Here is a 22,887-nt window from a genome sequence, read left to right on the forward strand (position 1 = left end):
ATATAGAACGATGTTCAAGGTGGGGCTGTCTCATCTGGTACCTCCTTATTCTGCTTCCAAAAGTTCTAGAGATATTGTCTGAGATATGCTGGAGCGTGGACATGTCTACGTCCGAGCCATGAAGACTGCGACAGCTTCCCCAATTTTCTCCTTTACTTCACCTGTTATTGCGACGTCACGAGGCGGCAGCATGCGCTCTTTCACTTTGCTGCCTTCAGTCCAAGATAGAACCGCAGGTCAGTCACGCACGGTCCCAGGTGTCCTGCACAGTATCGCAACAATCTCTCGCCACAGCCATACTTACGCTTAACGCTTCCACTCAACCCTCACGCCGCGCAAAATGGTACGAGTTGAGGGCGCCGCGCCCGTCTGCGTCGCGAGCATCTGCACCCACGCTAAAGCTGCTGCTCTTGCACCGAAGCCAGCCTCTCCATTGCTGTGCCCGACGTGCACAATAACTTCACAAATCGCCGCTATTCAATCTGTACAAGGACAGTTCGATGCGCGCGGCGGAGTGCTCAAGTCCCAGAAAAGGGGAGAAGATCGCCACACGGCAGACGCCCACAAGGTCCTTCGAAAGGCCTGGCGTACCGCCAAGATTGCATTGGCAAATACCATAGAGAAGTTCGAAGACTTGCTTGAAGACAAGAACACACCAGTCCAGGATCTTCCAAAGCTGAGAGAAGCATTGAACGTGTGGGATAAGAAGAAGATTGTGCTGACTAGGGTACCGGGTCTAAGATACGTCCAGGGTGCGGAAGAAGGAGAACCGACTGATGAGGAGAAGGAAGAAGCGCGGTTACTGATGGTATGGCTGAAGATGGTTATTGAGAAAGAGATGACACAAGAAGAGCTGGAGTCATCTCGAACAAATCCGCCAGTAGACACTTCACTTTCAACGTCGTCGCAAACCCCTGCCACCAGCCAGCTTCAATATCCTGTACCGCAAGAGCCTTCAGGTGTACGTCAGTTCGAGTTCGAGTGTCCACTGCTAGCAATCGCGCAGACGCTTGCCACGTCGTTGCCGGACTACCAGCATAACATCGCGATGCCTAAACCAGTCCTCAAGCGACCTCGCGCCATCACTTTGACAGGCAGCCAATCCTCCTCGCCATCGCCACTGTCCAAACGGGTTCGCTTATCAGATACCGTGACTATGTCGCCTGAACACCTTTACGTCGCCAACCCTCCACCTTTCCAGCCGCTCTCTCGCACTGCAATAGTACTACCACACGCTACTCACACGCTTGCCGAGCACCACCGCCGGCGACCTGAATTCCATCGTACGACTGAAGTATATGTACCTGGCGTTTGGGCGTCGGGGGCTTTCAGTGAGAAGGTCGATACGAGCTTTCGCAGCATGACGCGCCAAGAGATGGAGAAGCGATACAAGCAGGAGTCAGACGAACAGGAGCAAGAGCAGGAGCTGGCGATCAAACTAAAGGATACTAGTAGAGGCTGGGTAGCGCTTTGGTGGGCGAAGAAGATGGCGCCAAACTTGGATCTGGAGAAATTGGAGATGGAGATGGAAATGGAGATGAAGACGTGAAGTGAAGAGATGGAAGTGGGGCAACGTGGTGTTTACTTTTGACGTGCGAGAACTTGCGAAGCACGAAGGATGGGTACTTGCTACGAAAGTATTGGTTTGATGCGTTGCATCGTGGCAGTGTCGCAATTGAAGACTGCATAGCATGAAATAAGCGTTCTGCCCAGTCGTTCGAATGTATGTGTGTGAGTGAGAATGAATAGGATCGACACCGTGTCTGGTCCTTTTACGGATTTCAAGTTCTTAACGTTTTGGTAAACTTAGACGTTTGATGGAGCATAGATTCTTGCATCCTTTTGCAATGGAAGTTTCTAGGTAGAAATCGGAAGCGCCATGACGTTGCAGCGTTCGGTGCACTCCGTCCGAAATGTCAAGCTAACTAACCATCCGAGACTCCGCTTCCGCACGCTAGTGGGCCTTGCCGTCGACTACTCCGTGGGAAGGCACGTAGGCATTACACCATTGAAGGAGAAATGCTACACTTAGGCCCCATATAGCTAGGTACGGTCGAGTGTCGCATGTTTTCTTCGAGTTAGAGTGTGGTCAGAGACCACCTGCATTTGTAACATTCAGCCGCAGAAACGACGGAGTCGGCAAATGTCAATTGCGACGTCGTGCACACCTTGTATGATAAAAGGATGGAATTATTACCTAGAAAACGGACCAGTACGGTTCCTCGCTGCGTTCGAAATCCGTACTTAGATACGTTAGACGTCTTCCAAATCTCACCGAACTCAGATTCAAACCGTCATCATCACAATGAAGAATCTCGTCAACTGCCCTGGCTCAGGAGTCAAGGTCAAGATTGAGTCTGATACCCCCATCCCCGAACCCAGCGCCAAGCAAGTCCTCATCAAGGTCGTCGTCTCCGGCTCCAACCCCAAGGACTGGAAAGTACCAGAATTCGCCGCTAGCTACGATGGCCCTGACGACGACTCAATAATGGCAAGGGGCAAGAGGGGTGTAAACCAGGGCGACGATATTGCGGGCATAGTGGAAAAGGTTGGCAAGGATGTTGTTGAGTTCAAGGTACATAGTCCAGAAACTGTGACAGAGAGAAGAGATGCTAATGCAAGGAGCAGAAGGGAGACCGCGTCGCAGCTTTCCATGAAATGGGCGGGCCTGGAGGTTCATACGCAGAGTATGCACTTGCGTGGGATTGGACTACTTTCCATATCCCTGCCGAAAAGTCTTTTGAAGGTATACTCGTCCCTTTCACCTTGGAGCCCTGCGTTGCAGATGATTAACTTTGTGTCTTAACAGAAGCTGCAACGATACCACTCGCGAGCCTTACCGCCGCCGTAGCTGTGTTCCGCAACCTCAAACTCCCCACTCCCTGGAATCCCGCAACTACTTCGACACCTTTTGTGGTTTACGGCGCCAGTTCGGCCGTCGGCTCCTTTGCTATCAAGCTTGCACGCAACAGCAACGTTCACCCCATCATCGCGATTGCAGGAAAGGGCTCGCACTACGTCGAAACGCTTCTCGATAGCAGCAAGGGCGATATTGTCATTGACTACCGCATTGGTGCTGACGAAATGATAAGCAAGATTCGCGCACACCTCAAGGCAGGCAACTACGGTGAATTGCGACACGGGCTTGACCCTGGCATCGGGCTTCCCAGTCAGAAGGTGTTGACAGAGGTCGTCGCATCTGATGGATCAATCGATCTTGTTCTGCCGAGTGACTGGGACGTTGGGTCTTCGCAGACCAAGACAAAAACATCGGTCGGCACTGTTCATAACCAGGACAATGGCGCTCATGGTGCTGATGCGAGTGATCTGGGTTTGGTAACTTGTCGCTGGTTCACGAGAGCGTTGCAGGCGGGAACGTTCGACGGACATCCGTTCGAAGTAAGGCCTGGGGGGCTGGAAGGCGTGGAGCAGGCCCTGAAAGATCTAAAGGATGGGAAACAAAGTGCTGTTAAATATGTTTTCCGGATTGCGGATACACCTGGTCTCTAGGATCCGACAGCTTGGGTACCTAGGTAACCACCCTAACAATCGACGGTTATTTCATGGTTTTCTTTTCCGGGCAGATACTACTTTCGCACCTTATACAACAACGCGTTTTCATGGTTAACGTTTTGAAGCCATGTGCGGGTGGTAGGACCAATAAGCGGATTTCCCCGGAAACGCGATGGGTCTGACCAATGGGTTCGACCGGGGAGTAAATGAAGATCCTCTTTTCACAGAGGTCACATCCATGCTTGCCACCGCCACGTTTTTGTTTCTTCACCCGTTGTAACAGCACATATAGAGGTTCAAAGTACTTTCTTCTTTCTAGATTCCGCATCAAAACCTTAATCGCCAAAATTCACCGGACCTGTCTCCGATTCAATACGCCGATTAAACATCAAGTAAACCCCTTACCCGAACTGGAAAAAGGTATGGTGCAGTAGCTCTAATCCTAGTCAGAATCTAACTTGGTCACAAGAAGAAGAGCTGGATTCTGATGATGAACATAATCAATCGGTCAGAATCGCCGAGGAAAGGAATAGAGCTGCGCATTATAGGCGAAGAGCAGAAGCACTTCGCGAAAGGCTACGAAGGGGCGAGGAGATACCACTTGACGATATCACTGGCCCATACGTAATGTTCTCATCCGATTACCTCAGATTCTACGTCGAGGACATGCTCCCCAGACATTCCTTCGGTGCATTCGATAATTGGGATGTTGGAACCATCGAGATCCGCCCAGGAGCCCTGAGGCCCTTCGATGGAAATCGCAGCAATGCCCTTGGAATACAGTGTTACCTTATGGATCAGCCAAATGAAGGGCTTTGGATAAAATTGGACGAAATTCCAGATTTTGCGGACACACATGCTTTCCATGTCGACACTATTGGAGGAGATGGTGAATTAAATCACGCCTACATTACATTTCTGGGGGAGGGTGTCATTGAGTTGCGCCTCGAAGGTCGAGCGCTAGATGCCGAGCATGTATATACAGCTGATCGGTCACAATGGGGACGGCCGAAGGCACCTCAGGAGGTGCGCTACATTGGGGTGCAAGACGAAGACGAAGTGATTCCGGAAAACGTATACGATTCAGAGGAATGGGACATGGACGCAGAGGATGGCTCAGAGGATGGCTCAGAGGATGATTAGGTACGCTCCATTACTATAAGGGGCTTCGGACATGGACGAGGATGCTAAAGAAGGGTAGTGAGCTTCCGGCATTATTCTAAGGGAAGGAGGAATATCCCGTTGCTCTCTGCTCTCAGGTCATAGGTTGTATTGGGCTGATCTAGGCTAGTATGCTAGGAAACCCTACTATATAGTCTCTTGTCACCGCTGTCGTAGCCTGGTAGCGGTTCGTCTACAAGTCCTGCACGACAACACACCTTATCCTAAGCAACTCTTGTGCATCTAGTATCTAGTATTTCGTGACGCAGTATTATCACCTGGCATCAACCATCATTATCTCATTAGATAGCAACAGAAAAAAAAGCAAACGCCGTCATCGCGACGCGTTCCCAAAACCTTTCCATTACCTAACCGGCCGTCCATCCGTAACCTCTCCATATGCAGGAGCCTCATACTCGCCAAAGCAAGCGTAATCATAATCCGCAAGCTCAATCTGCTTCTGCATGACCTTGAGGAAAGTCTCCATGTCGCACCACCCATCATCTCTATCACCACATTCCTTGTGACTCCGCCCCAGCGGAATAGTCCTCTGGTTAAGTATGAAATGAACGTAGCTAGTCGGCGGTCCGTCGAGGTAAATCTTCTCGTCCGACCGATTGGGGTTGACAGGCGCAGGCGCTTTGATGACTTCGATATCAAGACGGCCAGCAAAGGGCTGGAGGTGCGAGAGGATGAACTCGCGTGGCGTTTTGATATGGGTTGTTGGGAGCACTTCGGCAAACTGCGTGATGCCGAACGCGACGAGGATACTTATAATGCCAGCGTCATGGCTAAAGTCCAGATTGAGGTTTTGGTCTATAGGAAAGGTGACGGTGTTGTTATCAAGGGTGATGTTGATCTGAGCGGAAGGGGAAGTGATGACGTGGTGTTGCATGCGAGCGAGGACTTCTTCAACGTAGCCTGGCTGTTGTTAGCAAGGCGAGAAATACAATGGAGGCTATCAAGACATACCGACGCCAATAGCTCGGCCAACAGAAGAGCCGAACCCTGTACCGGCCTGGAATGAAAGGTCCAGAGCATACTCGTAGCCCTCCCACTCTTCGTACGTAAAGAGACCGCACCAGTGGGAGAAACCGAGCGAGACGGTTTCATACGAACATAGAGCTTGAGCGTTGTATGTATCACTGATTGTCCAGTCAAGATCACCAGTAAGGTTGCTCCTAAACCTTTGATGAGCGTCGTGAAGATATACGCCAATCCACTCCATAAGACCCTCCCGAGCCATAGGCCAGCTTGAATGATTACATTGCTTGTACCCAGCAAGCGTGTTGTTGAAACCAGGCGCCTCAATGGCCAACTCAAGCGTCGCATTTTGCGACCAACCTAAACCAAAGAAGCCCGCAAGGAAGTACTCTGCCGACTCTGTCATGCGTCGTTGCGTTGTACTCCGAACAACGACCTTGCTTCCATTGTTGGGATACAGGTGACCGTATTGGTAATAGTGCAGGGTACCAGAAGTAAACAGCTCTTGCTTGCCATTAGGGACTAGGATCTCGGCGCCGAGCAGGAACTTCCAATCGTTGAGAAAAGAGAGTGGTCCATGGCCAGTGAACTTGCCGGCAGCATCTGAAAGCTTCTTTCCTAGAGTCCTCTCTGCCGCTTCACCACTAACCTCGGGGTACCGACTCCCATGGCGATGAACCATGTTCAGCCATGTTACGTTGGTGCCAGGCGGTATGGAGTATTCGTTCACGCCGAAACCTCTGGGATTAGGGAAGTAAGGGCTGATGTTTGCCAGGCTCTGGAAGATGTTCTTGTTGTCCGCATTACCAACAATGGGGATCTGGGTTTCCAGAGGCGTATTGGGTATGTACGACACACCAGCAAAAGGTGCTAGATTTGTCTGTGCAAGGAACGGTGCAGCGCCAGTTTGGGTAGGGCCTTGGAAATGTCCGTCATCTGTTACAAAATAGTCCGGAATCCCAGACGACTTTGTTGTTGGTGTGGCTGTGCTGTGTTCGCCTTGAAGGGGCACCTGGGCTCCAGATTGACCTATTCGCAATCAGTAAGTGTTGCTCGAAGCTAAAACGAAGCAAAGTGGCTGATGAATGAGGCGCGCGTACCAAGATTGGCCGGGCTAAACGAGTTGAGGAGCTGCAGCGAGAGCTCGAGGATGCCGTGCATGGTGGGGTAGCTACGAGCTCCTACTCAGCGACGCGATCTCGATCTAGATGGAAACGGTCAGGAACGATTGGCCTGCTGCAAGACAAGTCACCGCTTCACTACGCGTCGTCTGTCGCTACACGGGAGTCGTCGCGTTCAGTTTTGTTAGGAAAACAGCTTGAGCTTGGGCCAGGCGTTGGAGTTGGCAGTGACGCAATGCCGAGGGCTGTCCAACACGGTATCCTTGACGCTGTCGCCTACATGAGTGTTTCGCGTTCCGCCTCACTCTAATGCTCGATGAGCGAGAGTACATACTCTGGCTAGGTTGGTTATGCTGCACGCTTACCACGCGAACCTGAAACCCCCATGCGAGATTGAAACCACCATGCTCCGAGTTCACAGAGTAATGACGCAGACGTCCACATGCGCAGTACGCCCATTGCGGAGATAAGGTTTGCAACGACTACAAGTAGTTATATCCGTACTCTTTGCTTTGGTGTGATTGCATGGTTCAGGCATCGACGAGACTTGACGTCTTGAACGTGAAGCGGGGATGCTAGATGAGAGTGAAACCCAATATTGACCATGTCAAGGTATTCTCCATGTTCCCCGTACCAGGATTTCCAGGCTACATGACGAATTCATGAAGCGTACGCATACAGGAGTCGGTGTGTACGTGTTCTTTCTTGTTGTAATGTCTAAAAGTTAGTAGAAGATCGAGCAGACGTGAAGAAGTCATGCTGGTGGGGTGGTGAAGATCGTCTCCTATCTCCCGCTCACCGCACTGGTACAGAAGCTGAACAACCGCGCACTGTTACCGTGTACATCCATTAAGCGCGATGGCCTATATTTGGCTTCAGCTCATCCAGGAGCTTGTCAATCGCAATACCCAACACTAACGTCGCTTCCTACCACTCAATCTCGCGGAACCCCTCTCTCTCCTTCCTCCCAAGCGCGGCCAATTTCGCCCCCACGAATCATTACTTTCCGATATCTTTAATCTCCCATTTTGAACCTTCCCTCCACCCAAGTGCCTCCGCTCCAATCAAAAACGTGAGAGAGAGCGGACCAAGAGCCGAGTTCAGCAAAGTTCTGTATACAAGGTGAGAATCCTTATTTCCAGGTCCTCTCCACCTGGCTTCCTCCGGCCGGTAACAAGTCGGCAAAGTTGTGTGCCACACATGGTCAGAACTCGCACGGAAAGGAAAGTGGAGATGGCATGTGGCATGTCTGCGCATATGTACAGGCGCATCATGAACCTGCATTACCGATGCCCCGGGCTGCAAGACTACGAGCAGCTACGAGCCGGTAGTGTTGCTGTACGAAGGGTTAGTGTAGTGAGTGATCTTGGCACACGGTGGACACCGGGGCACATGAGATGTTTGACACGTCGGAACCTCGCAAAGTGCACACTAGGGGCTTTTGCGTGTATACTGTATCGTGTCGCCGAATGCACTAAGGTGGCCACAGTCACCAAGTGCAAAAATAAAATATGACTTGTTCATGAGTCGCTGCAAGTTGATGTGATGAGACAAGGTTGATTGTCGGCACTCGTGCAATCGACAGAGAGGACAAGGAGCGGAGACAAGCACGTCCGAGATCCAAAGGGGCGGGCGTAACGTAGCGGGCGGGCGTCGTGTCAACTGGTTTGCGTGGTTTTCTTAGTGCGACGGCTGTCACGCTTCCTTGTCTTGCGTGCTTTGCTGTTGCGAGCAAGGTACGTACCGAAGAGGGGCATTCTCGGTGCGGGTCCTGACAAAACAGTTTTTCTTGCATCTGCCACACGGCAGCCTTGCGCGTGTTCCGTCGTTGGAGCCTGTTGGACGGGTCATCTGGTCACCGTATCTGGCATGGGCATGCAGGGTCCTGCCTGTTTCAATGCTAGATTGGGCAGACATGCACTGACACACATGCAGTCATGGAGCTGTAATCTGTATCGTGAATTGGCATCATCACGATGGACATGTTGGGCGGCGGGAAACAAGCAAGGACCAAACATGATTGACCAGTTTGTGCTTCGTTCTGTGCTCCTTGTGTGCAGTCGCGAAAACATGCTCATTCGCTCATGCAAGCTATGCTACTTCTAATTTTCTCCGTCAAATAAAACAAAGCCTTACATAGCGCCGAGTATCGACACAAAGGCCCCGATACTTCAGCTATAGGCTGGAAGACATGCAAGTCAAAGCTTCCGTCAAATCTTGCATCTGTACCGAGAAAAAAACGAACGAGGTTGGGTACCGAACAGAATCCTGCCATGGCATAGAATCGAATTGGAAAGAAAAGAAAAACTCCCGTAACACCGTAGTCGCCATGACCCCCGTGAACTAATCGGGTAAAAGTGCAAAAGTTGTTGTAAAAGAACCAATGGTCGAGGGCGCAATGTGCCGTGGTATATTCGCAAAATGGAGCTGCGACAACACTGAGCTGAGCCAAGCCGAGCTCATATGGTTGTCGAAAGGGTGGTAAGACAGAAGCTGTTTGCTGAATCGAAGTGTAATGACGAACGCCGGGTCCCAATCCTGTGCCGCTATGCAGATGCTCATAAACGCGGTTTCAACGTGCGTACGTGTTCGTGTGTTGGAAGGATGCCATGGTGGTCAGTATGTGAGGCAGTAGACCATCATGATTGCGTGGTAGTGAGGGTTCGAGAGACGAGTGGCGTCCATGATGAGTCGGGGCCTGGGTGGAATACCGACTTGGTGTAAGCTCACTGCGCCGGTAGGGATGAGCACGAGCACTGATTGTTATTTGATGATTCTGCCCTTGCCCTTGACTTTGGACGCTTTTCCAGCGCCCGCAGAGGTGAGCTTGCTCGTTTGCATGAGCTCGCCAATATATCTGCCCGGTGTTAGTCACAGGTGTTGCGGAGCAGATGGCTGAGGTACGTACGATTGCAGGAACTTGTTGCCGCCTTCGAGCTTTTCATGCTCGTTCTTGACAACCTCGACGCGATCAACAATCTGCATCAGACTGGCTTGGAGAGCTTTGGCTTGTCTAGCAAAACGGTTAGCTTGATAAGGACTGGGACAATAAGTCAAAACGCGAAACACAAACGACAAAAGAGTAACCAAGAAGCCATGGCGCAACGAGCGACGACGATGACGAAGACGACGACAACAACAACAGCAACAGCGAGGTTGGCCGATGGTCTTCGCAGCGTCGACACGTCGTGCGTGGTGGTGCAGGGTTGAGTCACTTACTCTATCAGAGCTTGCCGAGCATCCTGGCCCATCTTCTCGATTTCTTCGCTACTCCGGCGAGGGCTCATGGTCCGCGCATCGCCGTCATCGTACTCCTCCTCCTCCTCCTTCATCTCGACATTGGGGCTGTCGCGGGGTATTATGATGGTGCCGCTGGATTTCCTGCTCCCTAGACGGGGCCTGGTCTGTAGTGTGGGGTCGTTTTTCATCTCCGTGTCGCTGATGGAAGAGTTGGATGAGGAAGTCGACATGTCGTCGGGGTAGGACTGGCGGCGGTCGTCTTGCGTAGAAGTAGACGGATGGGGGGTGATGAGAATCTGCGGGTTCATTGCACGAGACAGTATAGTGCGGCTCTCAGAGTGTAGGTTTAGGGATGGAGCCAGGTGGGCGAGCGTCGGCAAGAGTATGCCGTAGGTGGGTTCAGGCCAAGATAAAGCCACACGGTTGATGTGGAAGGATGTTAGAGTGGGTGGGCCCCTGTCTGCGCTAAGCCAGATAATGCTTCAGGGTCTCCCGAGACGAGGATCCCTGCCCGTGTAGCGTGGAATGCGTAGAGGAAGGTCGGAACTCTGACGCCTAGCAGAGATGCTCGGGGTGGCGGCGGCAAAGTAGTTCGATAGCGCCCTCGAATGACTCTCGACAACCTTTTCTGTCTTGCTGCTGTCGACTTTTCCCACGCTTGCACTCAAGCTTTGTGGGAGCTTTGTGTTGGAGCTTTGTGTTGATCGGCAAGGGCAGAGCACCCACCAGAGGCGCGGATGATTAGAAGCGGTCAATTAGCGCTGCGATGGCCGAACAACTATTGCCAGGAATTCGCCCAAGGAAACTGGGGCGCGTTGGCGAATGTATTCCGTAAAGTGCAAGGGCAAGCTGGACCGTGTGTATGCCGTGAATCAGACAAGTGCGTGGGTTGTGAAGAGGAGCTGTTGCGATTGCAGCGCCCCGGCGAGGTAGAGGCGTGAGAAGGCTGAAAGCGGTGCATGACGTCGCCAGCAGCTGTGAGACATGGGAGAGCTGATCAATTGCCCCATTCTGCCACGTCCCACCGCACAACGAGCACGGCTCCTCGAGGCGGGCGGCTGACATCACTGAACACTGCCGTGGGTTCCGTCAACCACCAATGGCGTGCCCCCTTCGCCCCCGACGACGTGAGAAGGAAGTCGCTATGATGGTGCCTGCATCATCCAACGGCGTCGCCTTGCGCTCTCTCTCTCTCGCAGTCTCAATCTTCCCCCTCCTGCACCCACACCACTCCTAATATCACAACATACAACACTCTTAATATCCGCCCCCGACCCACCGCCCCTCGCCGTCCAGCACAGCAGGCAATAGCGTACAGGTCAACGCGTTACAGACCGACAGATTGCGGGTCATGCTGTCCATGCGCACATCACCAGCCGCTCATGTTGGGCTTGGTCGCTGATCCCTCTTTGTCTGCATTCCGTTTCGTCGAGCATGCGAGCCAGAAATATATAAGATCGGCTAAGAGGACCCTGCGGCGGCGGCGCTGGCCTGCCACTTTTGCTCCCATGGTATTCGTACATTGCCGTTGCGAACCAATCCACGCCCGTTGGCACCACCAGCATGCACAGCGCCAAACTTGCGGCACACTCAAGACATGTCGTGAGGGCGGCCTCGATGCGCCTCTTTTCATTTTGCAGGGCTCCAGTCGCTCACTTTCCATCGTGTCAGCACCGGGGACCCTGAGATCTCGTGTGCGCTTGACTCCGCACCGTGCCATGACCAATGACGAAATTCTGGTTTGATCAGCACGTCACCCTGGACACTGCGCAACCGCTCACGGTGCTTCTATTCGACCTTTGCTCTCCGGGCCAAGAGCTTCTTTTCGTGCAAGATGACAGCGGTGGTTTGCTCGTGAATGGATGGAACAATTCCCGTCTCCGCCGCAACACTGTCGCACTTTGTCCAATCCCTAGTTCTCCTGCATTGGACAATGGCGATCTCCAGGATCATGACGTCCAGCGTTCCAACGTGAGAAAACACACTCGTCTGACTGGCGTACCGTTTCCCCATTATCAATAAGTCGTTTCAGCACTCATAGCTCCACCTCGCCGGTACGATCCGCATCTCGCTAGGTTGCAACTTGTGCTCAAGTAACCATTCTGAAGCGTCGAAATAGGTCACCGCTGTTCTGCTTCGTGACGATCGTTCGGGAACACGGCTGCTTAGGGAAAGACAGAGGAACGATTGTCATTTTTCCGCGGGTATTCGAGTAGGACCGGCACCAGCCGGCCTTGCAGCTATACTATCATTGCTTTATTCGGTCCGGCGTCGCGCAGTATGTCCCTACCATGTCTCTACCACGCGTCTACATACCTCGCCAGCGTACCATTGCCATTTCCAGTCGACAACGATCAGCACGGGGTTTCAAGGCGACGCACATGGTCTGCGACATGAGAGCCACCATCGCATGTTCCTACAAGACTATGACAATTAACATCTCAAATGATTCACAAGGGATGTGACTGCATCACGTCGATACTTCGGAACCTTTACTAAGTTGACTTTGACTTGAGTGACTTCTGCCCACGTCACCCGACATGTGCCAGCATACTTTCGACTCCAACGTCGCTTCTCCAACTCTCCAACACTCCAAGTCGACAAGACAGGCTCACCACAGCTCGCTTAACGCACTTGATGAATCAATTTGCATGCTGCTAGCACCCTTCCCGTTGTCTTTGCATCATCGCTGGTCCGGCATTCGTCTGTGAGGTTTCCACTTTTCGTTCTTCGGTGGTTCTCCAGCAGATGGTACCTGAGTCATGAGCTCGCTGGCAAGGGTCCACCTGGTACACGCAACCAATACACCTATATCGGCCCGACACCCCCTTCTCTGATTTCACAACAAGGCGACATCAATCACGACACTGCGATCTTGGGACATTGCCGAACCCAGTAATCAAACGCTGCCGAACCAAGTCAAAACGTGCCGCCGTTGCGCCGACGTGCAAGCAACTGTGGACCTGCGGCCTATATGTCCGGTAGGGCTGCATTCGGAGACAGTGCGGCGTTTTGTGTTGCAGAGTCCCGCTGCTGGGATGTGATGATGTAAGTCAGCAAAATCGCATGGCATCGTATCACGAGGCTTGAAGAGTTGGAAGTAAGGCACCGACAGAATCGCCGGCAACGGCAATACCGACAACCACGCGTCCCTATAACGTACGATATATAGCCAATGACATGGTCTGCGGCATATTGAGAGATGAAACAATAGTTTCCACTGAACAGAAATAACTCGTTGCTTCTGTGTAGCAAACAAGTATGGTCTGCATCGGAGACATTCGCAACCTGCCGGTCTACAGGACAGGAGACATCTACCGCCAAGACTGGCATATTGCGAACTAACATCGATCCTAAGATACATACACGTGTCCAGCGATACAATCTCCACGATATGTTACCGGATGCTCAAGCTCAGACATGTGTATCCCATCGGCAGCATTGTCGCTATCGATTGACATCCACCTAACCCCAACCCATCTCCGGATGTGGCACTTCCACCATAAATGATAGACAACACAACCTGGCTTAGTGAGACCATTCTGTTGGGGATTCCCCGGATCATCTTATGGCCATAACCATCTCTGGCATATATCTTTGTCCATCATCGTTAGCTGCTTCCGTGGCCGAACGTGTCAGACCTGTATCGGAACATCGGGGACTAACAAGGCAACTCAGGCGCTGACGCGCAGGCTCCTGATACAAAGTGTAGCAGAATTTTTCCTTATCGATCAGCACTGATCAACAATCTTCATTAGCACGCTATAAAGCAGAGACTGGCGGTCGGCATTCTTCATCGCGATGTCATCTTGATGTCGAATGCGCTTGTGCTTTCCATTATGGAGGCATCTATCTCACTTGATCGTGATCTGAAAGCTTATTGTCATCATCGTGGCATGTAGCGCGATTTAACGGTCATACAGCAGAGAGTAACACTCACCTCTGCCACATCCCATCTGCAGGTCCCCAACTCAACTGAAACGCTTTTTTTCTTCCAGTGAAGCATTCCCAGCCAGGAAAATTTGCTTGCGGGATGCCCATCGGCTCAACTTACTGCTTGACCATCGTCACTTATCGTTAATCGAACATGGTAGAAGCGTCGGTACGGTAAACGTAAACATGACTGCCATTATATGTCCGTCCCTCGTAGTTCTTCCCAACTCTTATGTGGTGAAACAAAAAGACCATGGAGCTGCTGCTGGTAAGGGGGCTTTTTGTGCCCGCACCGGTGCTCGCTTCTCCGCATGTAGGCGAGCATAGCAGTAGGACAGTCGGTTGCTGCACTGCAAGTACAACGGTCTCCGCGCATAGCTGGTTCTTCGCAGGATGGGCAGCTTTCCGCAGGCCGACCTTCAAGTACATCGTCAGCCCCTTGCTCTCGAAACCTCCGTAATAGCTGGCTGCGTAACGTTCACAAATAGAAACCTGTGGAGGCTGATATTTGTTGGCTTGTTGATGGGTTGGAATGGGTTCCTTGTAAATCCCGTCTACTTGGGTCCGTCGGAATTGATCAGTGTGCTTACACATCTACGTTTCGGTCTCTCTCTCTCTTGAGTATGTTTGGTTAGTTCTTGCAGTGAGGATACCCTTCCACATGTGAAGGATATGAATTGCCCAGTTTTGTTTTTGCTGACATTGAGGTTCGGAGATGGGTATCCAGTGTGCTTTGTAGTTCACATTTTCTTCTCTGTGCTTTGCCTATTCACCATGTATACGGTCATACATGGCCATGTGTCAAGATGACAGAATTGGAATCATGACATAGCAGAGACCAACACAACGCAGCAGAGAAAGAAACACAAAACAGCAAGCGTTCACATGGTAGCTTAGTCACGGCCCCCCGTAGTATCCGCATCACCTACCTCTTCAGAACATCCACCCACCCGCGCGGCATAACCCTCCCACCCTCCAACCCCTCCTGCACATACCTCTCCCCGTCAAACCCAAACTCAACCAACAAATCCTCACTCCCCCACTCTCCATTGCCACTCAGCCCCACCGGAATCTTCCCCTCGCCCTTGACACCCTCCACATACCCCACCGGAAACTGTATACACGGGATACCCGTAAAATTCGCCAACCAAACATACTCCATATTCCTAATCTGCATGTTGCCATTGGTAACGCCATGAGACAGCTCCGCGGGATCAATGGGCCAGCCTGCATTGGGTGTCGTGGGCGTGACGACAATGAGACCGGGGTGCTGTTTGAAGAGGGAAGCGAGGTGTTCCATGAGCACGTTGCGCAGGCGCTGGGCGAGCAAAAAGTCTGTGGCGGGACTCTGGCGCGCAAGGCTCATTAGGATGCGGTTGGGTGGTGTGAGGTCGTAGATGGAAGTCTTGTGGCCGGCGGCGCCTTCGGCCATGATGGTCATTGCGTGGGCGAGTTGGCCTTCTGTGAGGAGTGGGATGCTGATATCGATGGTTTGGTAGCCTAGTTCTGATTCAAAGTACCGTAAGGCTGAGTGGAAGGCTTCTTGTACAGAAGGGTCGGCGCGGTCGATCCACGCTTTGTATACACCTAGCACTTTGTTTCGGGGCCCTGTGTGCTTTCTGGGTGGGCTGAACAGCGACGAGGGGTATGTTGATGGGTCGGGCTGGGCGAGTACCCGGTATGCGATTTCCAGATCCGACATGTTGCTTGCGAGGGGCCCTCGAACGGTGACGGATTTCCCAGCATCTGGCATGGGGGCGACCGAGACGCGGGAGTGGGATGGCTTCAGGCCGTACAAACCACAGTAGTTGCTGGGGATTCTGACTGAACCACCGCCATCAGAGCCAATGGCAAAAGGTATGAGGCCGTGTCCTACGGCAGATGCAGCGCCGCCTGAGGAGCCGCCCGGGTAGTATGAGCTGTTGTATGGATTGATTGGTGTACCCCAGTTTGGGTTGTTGTTTGTGGTATCTTTCATAGTTAGCTTTGTACCAAGGGCCGTAGACACTTGTGCTCACCCATGCCCAGTTCGTGCATGGTCAGCGTTCCGACCAGGATAGCACCTTCTTTCTCTACCATCTTTGCGCACCAGCTCGTGTCCTTGTTCCCGCCGTTGCTGTAGTCGTGGGTGGTGCCAATGTAGTGCTTGTACCCCTTGACCTTGAGATCGTCCTTGACACCAAAGGGAACGCCGTCTAGTATGCCCAATGGCTTTCCTTGCTTGTATCGTTGCGTGGAGGCTTCGGCGGCTTGCCTGACCATGTCCACCTTGCTGTCCATGAAGGCTGTCGAGTAAGGCGAACGCTGTGCGACATCTCTGCGAATGAGAGGAAGAAGGTGCTCAATAACATCGGTGGGCGTAAGTGCGCCGCTCGAGTATGCGTCGTGGAAGTCTTTGATGGAGTGGAATCGGCTCGACGAGGCGTGGTTGAACGATTCGCGCAAGCTGGATTTATCTGTATAGCTGGTAGGAGCTTCGTTCGCCTCGGCCACCGGTATCACGGTGGGATCGTAGCGCGGGTCGATTCCGTCGAGCTGTCTGCATTCTCGCAAAGAGCTGAAGCCGGCATTGCTCCACAGGATGCCAGGGACCACCGGTACAGTCGCAACGCTGAGTCGATTAGCTTTGTGTTGAATCGAAGAGGCTCGAATGGCTCACAGGTTGGAAAGATAGTGCAGTAAAGCTCCCTTGACTACAGGATTCTTTCCTGGAGGCGGTGCCTTGTATGGCGCGTCGTGAGGTTTGGGGGTGGGATAGTTGAAGAAGCGCGGGGACGTCTGATTGCTTCCCGACATCTTGGCTATGGCTTCACAGGACCAATGGCAAGGAGAGCTGGAAGGATGTGCAATTGGCTTGCTGGTTAGATTGGGCAGCACTTGTATACTTCTTCGCTGTCTTTATTCTGGCATTTGGTATGCCTCGGGATAGATAGCTGAAGCATTGCGCTAGCTTTCACATGTGCTAGTCGCCGTGTTTCGTCATTGCGGGAGTCCCGGTCGCAAGCTCCAAGACATCCGTCGGCCCCGTCGCACACGACCAGAAAGGAAGCTTTCCGAACAAGGCCAGAAAAGAAGCTTGCCGACAAGACCAGAAAAGAAGCTTTCCGAACAAGACCTGAAACAGAAGACTACATGTATTCAAAATATGTTTGCTATTCATTGCTGCTACAGAGCCAAATGCGGAAGCTTCGTGACAGCTTCAACTCTCCTTCCTCCTAATCCCTCTTACACCCTAAGAACAAAGACGATATAATCGTGTGCACGGCTGGTGTCCACCGGCACAGGGCCCTTGAAGCTTCAAATTTGAAGGTATAATCGTAGTTAAAACCTCTCCTGGACTTTGGGAAGCCAGCGCCGGCTGCATCCGTGTCCATTCGAAGCTACCGTGTGCATCTACTGCTTGCCAGAGACCTGGTCGCCCATGCGGTTGTATTCCTTCTGCATGTTCTCGACCTGCTTCTTCAGGTTCGCCATGTCGCGGTCCTTGGCTTCAAGCTCCTTCTTGAGAGCTCCAACCTCGCCGGCACCGCCAACATCCTTCAGGGAAGAGCCCTTCTTGGTGGCGGGGTCGCCCTTCAGGGTCTTGACCTCCTCCTCGAGACGGAGAACATCGAGGATCATGACGTAGGTGCGGTTGAGGATGAGCGACAGGAAGAGGGTGAAGCCGCAAAGGTACATGTTGCGCTGCGAGTAGAACTTGCGAGCCTGGACCTCCATGCGCTCAATGCCTCCAGCAGCGACGTTTCTTAGGGAGTCAGCATTACATCCTGTACGTGGGGTATATCGACTTACCCTCCGCGGCCATTGTCGTCTGAGCCAGAAAGCTCAATCTGCACGCGGTATACGCGGTTGACGCTGTCAATGAACAGAATCAGGATGAAGATGAAGGTAATCTTCATGCCATATTGCAGCTTTGCTATTATGGGGCTCTCCGAGATGAAGGTGAAGAGCTTGCGGCGCCATGTGAAGGGAAGAGGGACGATGAGGGCGCAGAAGATGAGCATCTCCGTCACCAGGAGCATGAAGACCTGATTGAGTTAGCACTCGAGCAGTGGCTATGGGAGACGTTGAAGCTTACCAGGCTGTAGTAGAGCGTCATGTTGGCTACGTGGTATTATTGTGTTTGTGTGGGCGGGGTTCAGCTGGACCAACAATGGATCTGGGAGAGCTGGTGTGCGAATACGTGCAACAGCCAGCAGGGAGACGAGAGTGGTGCGGAGGATCTGAGGGGATTGCAGGAGTGTTGATGTGAAAGTGGGAACGGAAACGCGATGTGATGTAGGGGAGCCGCCAGCCGCCAGTGCCTAGCTGTGACGTATGATCGCAGCTTTCCCAACTTGCTCACTAGCGCATGGGCCGCCGGTCTAGCCTCTTCTAGCCGCATTCGCCCTCACAATTTGAGCGAGTGCTTTTCTCTTTTGAGCAGCAACGCCAACAACACACGCGTACTGCAAGCCTGGTCTTGAAGCTTGCATAAAATGACGACAGGTGAAGAGACCTGGAAGGTTGCGCCCGCCCATCCCGCCCCGGACGGTGCCGCCACTAACGGCGTGAATGCTGGCAACGGTACCGTGAATGTGGATTCCGAACCACCTGCGAGCCCAAAGAAGAGGAACAGGACCAATAGCCAAGACATTGACGATGCTGACACTTCTGTCAAGCGAGTCAAGGGTGTTGCGCCCATCAAGGCAGAGTACACTACACCACCAACCTGAACCACTCACGTGCTAAGAACACCAGGTTTCTGATACGCCTGGACAACAACAAGGCCGATACAAAGGACAAAGTCATCGACGACGATGCAGCCGAGGGCGCCGATGCAGAGCACAAATCTCAAGGCCTGCCCAAGACGGATGCCCGCGATGGCCCCAGAAACGGCAAGAACAGCAAGAAAGACAAAAAGCAAAAAGGCCAAAACACCAGTCGCACATTCGGCAGCTCACGCGACAAGTTACCACTCTGCGGTACTCGTGCAGTGTACAACGAATTCTCGCCAAAGGAGTGTCCATTTGGCGAAAAGTGCAAATTTGAACATGACATCCGCAAGTACCTAAAGGAAGGCCGACGAGAAGACCTCACCACTTTCGATGGTCAATGTCCGGTCTATGCCGTCAAAGGGTTCTGTCACTTCGGCTGGAAGTGTCGATTCGTCGGCAGCCATTCCGAGGAGCGCACTACAGAAGATGGCAGGCAGGAGTTGGTTCTAAAGGAAGATCCCGAGCGCAAAGCCAAGTTCTCTAGCTTCGACGAGGAAGCAGAGGCTGAGGTGGTCAACATTGTGCCAAAGGATGTCAAGATTGGCTTGTCAAGACGGAAAATTGGCACTCCGAGGGCTGACCAGTACATTGAATGGATCGAGAAGAACCACCGCAACGAGAGGGAGATGTTCGATGCAGCTCAGATGAATATGGAGATTCTCAAGGAAGAAAAAGAGGCACGTAGGGCAGAGTACGTCGAAGCACCCTTCAGACCGTCGGAGAAGCGCAGGCTCTACTATGGACCCGAGACGCCTATGCTCGCCCCTCTCACCACCCAGGGCAACATGCCGTACCGTCGACTCTGCGTGGACTTTGGCTGCCAAGTGACTTGGAGCGAGATGGCCATGGGTATGCCACTCATCCAAGGTGACAAGGGCGAATGGCCACTTCTCAAGGCCCATGAATCCGAGATAACTCCTCCGAAATTCCTGGGCAAGAACACTGTGGTCCAGGGCTACGACAACTCCACTGATATGAAGTTTGGTGCACAGATTGCTGCGAACAAGCCATGGCTAGCTACCAAGACGGTCGAGGTATTGACCGAATACTGCCCCAAGTTGCGCGCCATCGATCTCAACTGCGGATGTCCCATCAACCTCGTTTGTGAGAAGGGAAGCGGTTCCGCTCTCCTTGACAGCGAAGCAAAGCTAGAGCACATCCTCCGCGGCATGACCTATGTCTCTAAGGAAGTCCCCATCACAGTCAAGATCCGCATGGGCACTAAGGACAACCACCCCACCGCCCAAAAGCTCATCAAGCGCCTCGTCCTCGGCGGCCACGAGGCCGTAGAATCCGGAAAGGGTACCTCAGGCATCGCAGCCATTACGCTGCACGGCCGAAGCAAGCAACAGCGTTACTCGCGCAGCGCGGATTGGTCCTACATTGCCGAATGCTCCGCCCTCATCAACCGCCTGCGCAAAGAACAGGCCGACCGGACAGACACCGTCGCTGAAGCTGATCCCCGTGACCTCGCCAATGGCGGCCACGTCTACTTTGTCGGCAACGGCGACTGCTACTCCCACGAGGACTACTACAACCATCTCGACAACGCCGGCGTCGACACCGTCATGGTGGGCCGCGGCGCGCTCATCAAACCCTGGCTCTTTGAGGAAATTGAAAAGGGCCAGTACCTTGACAAGTCTGCCTCGGAACGCCTGTCTTATATTGAAAAGTTTACCAAGTACGGTCTGCAGACTTGGGGTTCCGACGAGATGGGTATTGGTACGACGCGCCGTTTCTTGCTCGAGTGGCTTAGCTTCGCGCATCGCTATGTGCCTGTGGGCTTGCTGGAACATTTACCTCCTAATATCCAGGATCGCCCGCCGAGGTTTAGGGGAAGAAACGATTTAGAGACTTTGATGGCTAGTGAGCATTACAAGGATTGGATTAAGCTCAGGTATGTTTGGCTTTTCTTTTGTTGTTGTTACTTTGTGTTGAAATGGTTTGGCTAACGTGGGATGTAGTGAGATGTTCTTGGGTCCTGCGCATCCCAACTTCAAATTTGAGCCTAAGCACAAGTCGAATGCGTATGAGATTGAAGCCGAGGGCTAGAGAAGGGGAAGGAATTAAGATGGTGCGTTCTGTTGGAGATGCCTGAATACGTGGGCGTGGGCATTGCATGATGAGATGAAAAGCATGGTGGGGTTGATACATTTATATACTACTTCAATGGTGTCTTCGAGCATCTGCATATAGGCGAGTACTGTTATTCCCAAAGGGGGAGGGTAAAAAAAAGTCATATATCAATACCAGCATACATCTTTCATACATGTTCGCTTGCACCACCTATCAATACAGAAATCCGTTGCGTATAAGCCCCATGTATACGTTATTTACAAGAACCCCACCAGCGTCTCCAACATGTCCCTCTCAGCCGGTTCAACAGCCAAAACGCCATCAAGCTGCGCCTGCAACGTCCTCTTGACATCCCCCAGCCCTTCATCCCGCTCCCCCAACGCCTTCTCAATCGCCACTTTTGCGCCGCCATCCTCCGCCACCAACCAAGCCAGCACGGCATCGATCCTCTCCAGACAATACAAGCCCTCGCTCAGCCGCTCAGGAATATTCTCCAGCTCGAAGCTCTCCAGGTCCTCTTTGCTACGTGGCCTGAGTGCTTTTCGCTTCTCGGCTAACCGTTGGTCAAAGGCGGAGAGACGGGTGACGTAGTCTCTGCGTAGGGAGACTAGTTTTGTAATCTTTTCGTAATCCTTTTCGAGGAATTTGGCGAGTAGGCGGAAACGGGTGTCTGAGTTACCGGGTAGAGAGCGCAGGAGAGAGGCGAAGATACCGAGGATGTGTTCGGTTTGTTGGGGATCGTTGTGAGATTTTTTCGTGTTGTTTGTTTTGGAGAATGTGCTGAAGAGGGGTTTGAGACCGCGCGAATCGATGAGTTTGGTGCAGACGGCTGTTGCGCTGTTGAGTGTGGTTTCTTGTACTGGTTCCTTGCCTTTTGAAGTGCCGTTTGTTTGTGGTGCAGTGCTTTCTTCTGCGTAGCCGCAGGCGTGGTCTAATACCTTCAAGGCACGGCTCTTGCTCGTCTTGCCGTCTCGAACGAAGAGGAGACAGAGTTCCACACCTTCTGCTTCTAGAAACTTGGCTTTTCCTAGGGGCTCTTCTGTTATGGAGGATAGGCAGTTGAACAGGTTTTCCATGTATTCCTCCTCATTGCTATCCTTCTCTGGGTCGTCTCTTCGGTATGGCGCGAGGTTTGTGAGGAAGATTTCGACGCCATTTGCGTCGGCGACGTGGTTCCGGTTCGGTCGCGAGGATTGGGTGAGGATGGAGAGGATTTCGGAGGCGTATTGTTTGTTCTGGGTGGTTGGTTTCTCGGGCTTTTGTATCCTGTCTAGTAGCCATTTTAGTAGAGCAGTTTCCCGCCCTATTATATCGGTGTATGTAGGTTGTGATAGTAGGTTCTCGATGACACTGAGGGAGTTGTATACACCCGATGCGTCGGCCTCGTCGCTTTCGTCGAAGCGGGAGAAGTTGGATATGAGCAGACTGAGTAGGTCGGCGTCCATCAATGCGGTGACGAGCGCATCCCACTGTTCTTGCTCTCCTCCAACGTCTTCATCTGTGAGCTCGGATATCATCTCAATCGCTGCGATTGCAATGTCGGTGTTCTCATGCGCCAATAGTTCCACCAACTTGGACGCCGCGGTACTTTTCGCAAACTCCTCGTATAGTTCCGGGTGCTCTGATAGTATGCTGAGCGCCTTTATGCCTTCGTCCAGATCGCCTTCTGACTCCATGAACTTTGTTGGGTCGTCCTCGTACTTTGCGCGCAGCGATGCGTTCTTGTTGACCTTCTTCTCAAAGTTGAGCGCCAATTTGCGCACCCACGGCACGTCGTATTTTTCCTCTCCTATCGCCTCGTCGCCGTCTTGCGCATCAATGTATTCCATAGCATCCCGCGCATTCTCATCCAGTCCATCGCCAAAGAACCGTCCTTCGTCATCGTCGCCAGGTCCTTCTTCGAAATCAGGTGGTAATGAGGGGCCAGCTTCGTCTTCGTCGTCTTCATCGGCTACCGAGGCTTGGACTGCGCCTTTGGCGTCTCCATTTACGTCGAGTTTTGCGGATTTGTAGGATTGCGTCGGGTCGGCTTCGTTTGGGTTCTCGAACTTGCGCTTTGCGGAGCCATTTGCGCTTTTGAAGAGGTCGTCAATGCTCGTCAT

At 52.5% G+C, this 22,887-nt stretch overlaps 9 protein-coding genes across 9 annotated transcripts; 4 read left to right on the forward strand and 5 right to left on the reverse strand.

Annotated features, from left to right (window-relative positions):
• Positions 1 to 340: 340 nt before the first annotated feature.
• Positions 341 to 1,549, forward strand: J4E82_006065 (uncharacterized protein; the record flags this gene model as incomplete). The annotated part of the gene is made up of 1 exon (XM_051732325.1): positions 341 to 1,549. The coding sequence occupies one exon, from the start codon at positions 341 to 343 to the stop codon at positions 1,547 to 1,549; it is 1,209 nt and encodes a 402-aa protein (XP_051587900.1).
• A 756-nt stretch (positions 1,550 to 2,305) lies between these two features.
• On the forward strand, positions 2,306 to 3,510 carry J4E82_006066 (uncharacterized protein; the record flags this gene model as incomplete). The annotated part of the gene is made up of 3 exons (XM_051732326.1): positions 2,306 to 2,575; positions 2,629 to 2,746; positions 2,810 to 3,510. 3 exons carry the CDS (start codon positions 2,306 to 2,308, stop codon positions 3,508 to 3,510), a joined length of 1,089 nt encoding a protein of 362 aa, XP_051587901.1.
• A 241-nt stretch (positions 3,511 to 3,751) lies between these two features.
• Positions 3,752 to 4,656, forward strand: J4E82_006067 (uncharacterized protein; the record flags this gene model as incomplete). Its single annotated transcript, XM_051732327.1, has 3 exons — positions 3,752 to 3,789; positions 3,833 to 3,933; positions 3,983 to 4,656. 3 exons carry the CDS (start codon positions 3,752 to 3,754, stop codon positions 4,654 to 4,656), a joined length of 813 nt encoding a protein of 270 aa, XP_051587902.1.
• A 382-nt stretch (positions 4,657 to 5,038) lies between these two features.
• J4E82_006068 (uncharacterized protein) lies at positions 5,039 to 6,819 on the reverse strand (the record flags this gene model as incomplete). Its single annotated transcript, XM_051732328.1, has 3 exons — positions 5,039 to 5,595; positions 5,647 to 6,687; positions 6,759 to 6,819. 3 exons carry the CDS (start codon positions 6,817 to 6,819, stop codon positions 5,039 to 5,041), a joined length of 1,659 nt encoding a protein of 552 aa, XP_051587903.1.
• A 2,723-nt stretch (positions 6,820 to 9,542) lies between these two features.
• On the reverse strand, positions 9,543 to 10,327 carry J4E82_006069 (uncharacterized protein; the record flags this gene model as incomplete). Its single annotated transcript, XM_051732329.1, has 3 exons — positions 9,543 to 9,636; positions 9,688 to 9,792; positions 9,999 to 10,327. 3 exons carry the CDS (start codon positions 10,325 to 10,327, stop codon positions 9,543 to 9,545), a joined length of 528 nt encoding a protein of 175 aa, XP_051587904.1.
• Positions 10,328 to 14,877: 4,550 nt separating this feature from the next.
• On the reverse strand, positions 14,878 to 16,748 carry J4E82_006070 (uncharacterized protein; the record flags this gene model as incomplete). Its single annotated transcript, XM_051732330.1, has 3 exons — positions 14,878 to 15,923; positions 15,971 to 16,563; positions 16,612 to 16,748. 3 exons carry the CDS (start codon positions 16,746 to 16,748, stop codon positions 14,878 to 14,880), a joined length of 1,776 nt encoding a protein of 591 aa, XP_051587905.1.
• A 597-nt stretch (positions 16,749 to 17,345) lies between these two features.
• On the reverse strand, positions 17,346 to 18,051 carry J4E82_006071 (uncharacterized protein; the record flags this gene model as incomplete). The annotated part of the gene is made up of 3 exons (XM_051732331.1): positions 17,346 to 17,697; positions 17,745 to 17,980; positions 18,031 to 18,051. The coding sequence occupies 3 exons, from the start codon at positions 18,049 to 18,051 to the stop codon at positions 17,346 to 17,348; spliced, it is 609 nt and encodes a 202-aa protein (XP_051587906.1).
• A 379-nt stretch (positions 18,052 to 18,430) lies between these two features.
• On the forward strand, positions 18,431 to 20,761 carry DUS3 (tRNA-dihydrouridine synthase 3; the record flags this gene model as incomplete). The annotated part of the gene is made up of 3 exons (XM_051732332.1): positions 18,431 to 18,645; positions 18,693 to 20,606; positions 20,674 to 20,761. 3 exons carry the CDS (start codon positions 18,431 to 18,433, stop codon positions 20,759 to 20,761), a joined length of 2,217 nt encoding a protein of 738 aa, XP_051587907.1.
• Positions 20,762 to 21,042: 281 nt separating this feature from the next.
• Positions 21,043 to 22,887, reverse strand: J4E82_006073 (uncharacterized protein; the record flags this gene model as incomplete). The annotated part of the gene is made up of 1 exon (XM_051732333.1): positions 21,043 to 22,887. One exon carries the CDS (start codon positions 22,885 to 22,887, stop codon positions 21,043 to 21,045), a length of 1,845 nt encoding a protein of 614 aa, XP_051587908.1.

This window comes from Alternaria postmessia (assembly GCF_024291825.1).
Source record: "Alternaria postmessia strain BMP 2775 chromosome Unknown scaffold_34, whole genome shotgun sequence".
Lineage (NCBI taxonomy): Eukaryota > Fungi > Ascomycota > Dothideomycetes > Pleosporales > Pleosporaceae > Alternaria > Alternaria postmessia.